This window comes from Cynara cardunculus (genome assembly GCF_001531365.2).
Source record: "Cynara cardunculus var. scolymus isolate 2C chromosome LG 11, CcrdV1, whole genome shotgun sequence".
Taxonomy (NCBI): domain Eukaryota; kingdom Viridiplantae; phylum Streptophyta; class Magnoliopsida; order Asterales; family Asteraceae; genus Cynara; species Cynara cardunculus.
Window position 1 is genome coordinate 8,724,920 of NC_037538.1, and position 3,614 is coordinate 8,728,533.

General features: G+C 35.7%; 1 protein-coding gene across 3 annotated transcripts; it reads right to left on the reverse strand.

The window, feature by feature from the left end:
- Positions 1–270: 270 nt before the first annotated feature.
- Positions 271–3,588, reverse strand: LOC112521002 (acyl-protein thioesterase 1 homolog 1-like). 3 transcript variants are annotated; one of them, XM_025129628.1, is made up of 9 exons: positions 2,760–3,588; positions 2,335–2,452; positions 1,806–1,844; positions 1,657–1,724; positions 1,424–1,528; positions 1,195–1,345; positions 997–1,079; positions 667–760; positions 271–588 (listed from the first exon to the last, which is right to left on the reverse strand). In XM_025129628.1, the coding sequence occupies exons 1-9, from the start codon at positions 2,785–2,787 to the stop codon at positions 516–518; spliced, it is 759 nt and encodes a 252-aa protein (XP_024985396.1). In that variant the 5' UTR covers positions 2,788–3,588; the 3' UTR covers positions 271–515. The 3 variants fall into 3 exon arrangements, with proteins under 3 accessions (XP_024985396.1, XP_024985394.1, XP_024985395.1); XM_025129627.1 differs by lacking the exon at positions 2,760–3,588 and adding an exon at positions 893–900 and having other exon boundaries at positions 499–588; positions 1,657–1,727; positions 1,808–2,408; XM_025129626.1 differs by lacking the exon at positions 2,760–3,588 and having other exon boundaries at positions 274–588; positions 1,657–1,727; positions 1,808–2,408.
- Positions 3,589–3,614: the final 26 nt, after the last annotated feature.

Sequence of the window (3,614 nt, forward strand, 5' to 3'; positions counted from 1 at the left end):
TCTATCTTAAGTGGGTGTGTTCTAAGCTTGTTAATTGTTACTCCTTTAGTCCCAAGATAAATATCCATAATGAAAATGATATACAATTTTAGGAATGTTTAATTGTTACATTTTTTAAATAACCTAAATGACATTTTTATCCTTAATAATAGAGAGGGAGAGAGAAACTTTCTTCATTTCATAATTAAGGGTTTAAATAGGAAAATGAAAACTTCTGGAAGTTGACGGTTATTTTAGATCAATCTAAAATAGAAATATCGTATGAATACAAATTTAATACATAAAGACTAGAAGGCCCACGGGTCGTGAACTTCTTTTCCCGGAGAAAAAGCAATAACAGTATATGGGGAATAAGCATCGGCTAACTCTGTGCCAGCATTCCAATTTATGAGGCAAATAAAAACACTAACAAGGATACCTTAAATAAAAAATATACATCAAACATGTTCTTATGCTATATATATAGTATTAACTACATGATCCAAAATGGAAAGAAATGTGAATCCGTGCATGCATCAAGCCCCTAGACATGCAATGAGCCAACTACAAACATCATTAATTTCTTCTATGATTGTGTAATGACCAAGCCTGAATTAATTCATAAAAACCAAAATTAATAACTAATACATATGAAAGGTTCTCAACATAATCCAAAAACAGAGTTACCTGTTGTATGTTCGAAATGTTAAGTTTTGAAATCCAGCCGAATACATGGTTTGTGCAGATTTCTCCCCGATTTTGCAGTCAACAACGTCATCGACTGCAACAAAGAAATAATGCCTCAACGACTTACATTTTTTATACATCTGGTTGTATCTTTTCTGACATTCAAACACATAGATGTTCAAAGATTAATGGGCGGACATGGGCATGGAAGAATGATCATGATCACCTCTAACGCTGCGCCAATCAAACATTGAATTATAACTCTCTTATATATATAGCTAGCGTGATTGCAATAGAAAAGGGCGATTGATCTTGGCACGAATGTAAAACCTTGACCATGGCAGAGTAAGGTAGGTAAGGATGCTGTGCGCCTTGCAGCTTCTTGCGATGCTCCGACTCTGTTCCTTAGATTCCTAGAAAAATAGGTGTTCAATAAGACAAACAATCTCAAAATGTAGGTGAAAATGAATAGAACCTTAAATGGTCAAGTTAAGATGGTAATTAGTCTGCAAAGAAGGATGGTAAAACCTGGAAGTTGGGAGCCAACCACTAAGAGCCACAGTCGCACTGAGGTTGATGGGGTATCGATTGCCATTCCCATATTGCCCAACAGCACGACATGTTGCAGAGTAGAGGGCCACAGCTGCACCTATACTGAACCCAGCAATGCCTAGTTTAACTATACTTACAAAAGGAAATATTATGTTAATGAATATCTTAGCATGGTTCTCAAAATATTTACGATTTCATGCCATACCATCATCTGGCTCATTAGACAAGAGATTTGCAACATGTGTTGCTGAAGCATCCAAGCCCTCTAAATCATCACAAGCGTCTTCCGACATGCTTTCGACATTAAACCCTGATAAAAATGTCGTATAATTAACATCACAAACGTCGTTATCAATTTTTGCATAATCCTAATTAAGTACTACAAGATGTTCCTATATGAAGATATAAATACGTATATTAAAAAGAAAGAAAACATACAAGCAGTACAAGGATATCCACCAAATAGAGTTACTTGACGAGTTGGCGCACTTGGGCAGATCCATTTGGATCTAAATCATTGAGATAAACAAATGTTCAAATACTAATTAATGTGCATAAGAATTGAAAGGAAGAAAATTTGAATCCTTACATTTGGAAGAGGCATAGTTTCCAAGATTTGAGTCCAACTGTAGACCAGAAAAAGTCAGCATCATTATCCATTAATACATTTTTGTAACATATATATATATATATATATAATGGGTTTTTTAAATAAAGAATATTTAATAAAAAAGGTTTCATATATTCTAATAGAATCCATGAAGTCTTGTTGCCACGAGTGGAGTTGAGGTGAGCATGGGGTGTGGACACCTGCATTGAAGCCAAACACATGGTTGTGTGTGCATTGTGTTGTTGCTTTCATTCAATAACAAAGAATTGGTCAATATAGTTGCTTATCTAAGGACCACCTCAACATCACAAAGAGAGTCAATTAAGATTCAAAAAACTATCTTTCTAGATGTTTTATATATCTTCATTTGATTTTTACGTACAGTTCCTTCGTAAATACAATAAAATCTTGTCAATTTCGACGTCAAATGTCAAAAACACGTAGAGTTTTTAAAGTGAAGTTAATTTAGATTAGCAAATTAAGATGCATATATAAGATATTATCACCTTGAGCCCTTCTCACTGATGCCATGTAACAAAACAATAGTTGCATGATGAGTTCCTTTGGACATCACCACAAAAGTCCTTCCAAATTCCAACACATTTCTTCTCGCATTTCTACTACCTGAAAAAAAACCAGTAAACCCCTAAATCTTGACAACAGGATTCAAAAAGCTAGCTTGTAGGGTTAAAAATGGAAACAACTTATTTGCAAGAACACAAAGAAAAAGCATGGTTTATGGTATCATGGCTTGTCAATGAGGGTCACCCTAAGGTTTTAGGACAATGCACCAAGGATTAGTCTCGGTTTATAATAGAAGGTAACGGCCGAATTTATATAGATAATTTTGGTCAGACAATTGTGTCCCCATATGTTTTAAAGACAAATGCACCAATATGGTTAGTCACATAAAGATGTAAAAGAAACTAACCTGAACCAAGATTAGAGTTGTAACTCATTTTTGTCTTCAGCTATAAGTTATTGCACTAATTGAAGCAAATCAAGAAAGCACTCAGTGATGCGAATGATGGATGAAATCAAAGGGATATTTGTGTCTATTTATAACGAATTACGGGTAGAGGTAAATTACGAAAATGGGTAAYGACAGATGATCAGCTATGTCTACACCAGTTGGACACTGCCTAAAACCACCTGTTRAACTAGAATCTGATGAGGAAAAGGAACATCTGAGGAAGGGAATAATAAATTTGGCAACTTTATTGGTTTCAAGATAGAACTTTAACCAATCAAAACCAAGAAAATGGAAAATGTAAACCCTAAAACCTAAATTGTCACTGAGGCTGCGGTGGATATCTTAAGAATATATGCTTGTAGCCAGTTGGTAGAAGAAAAGGTGCTTCAAAATACGATATTATGTGAACACCATTTCCACATGATAAGCAAGAAGTTACCTAATATATTCTGATTCTGATCCAGTGACCTATAGCTACAAATCAGATACACATGTTTGTGCTTATACATACAATCTCACAACTAGGCATATATAAACACACACACACACACACAGAGACAAAAAAACATTATGATTCAGTAAAACATGACGACGTGATGAATGATGAATGATGAATGATGAATGATGAAAGAATAAGTTGTAAACATCTCTGGGAACGGGATGTTAATCCCCATACCCGCCAGGGACCAGGGCCGGGGGCTGTTACTACAAACAGGGGCCAGGGTTGGGGATTACAAAACCCGCCCCATCCCCACCCCGTTGCCATGCCTAAGGTCAAGACCTTGGTGTCGTGATGGATCACACCAGCCGAAG

Excerpts from the sequence above, each read along its gene's own strand:
- LOC112521002 (XM_025129626.1), bottom strand. The coding sequence starts at position 2,049 with ATGTGTTTGGCTTCAATGCAGGTGTCCACACCCCATGCTCACCTCAAC. Across the intron at positions 1,728-1,807 it reads AAACTATGCCTCTTCCAAAT|ATCCAAATGGATCTGCCCAA; the intron begins GTAAGGATTCAA and ends TCAATGATTTAG. Across the intron at positions 1,529-1,656 it reads TGGATATCCTTGTACTGCTT|GGTTTAATGTCGAAAGCATG; the intron begins GTATGTTTTCTT and ends CATTTTTATCAG.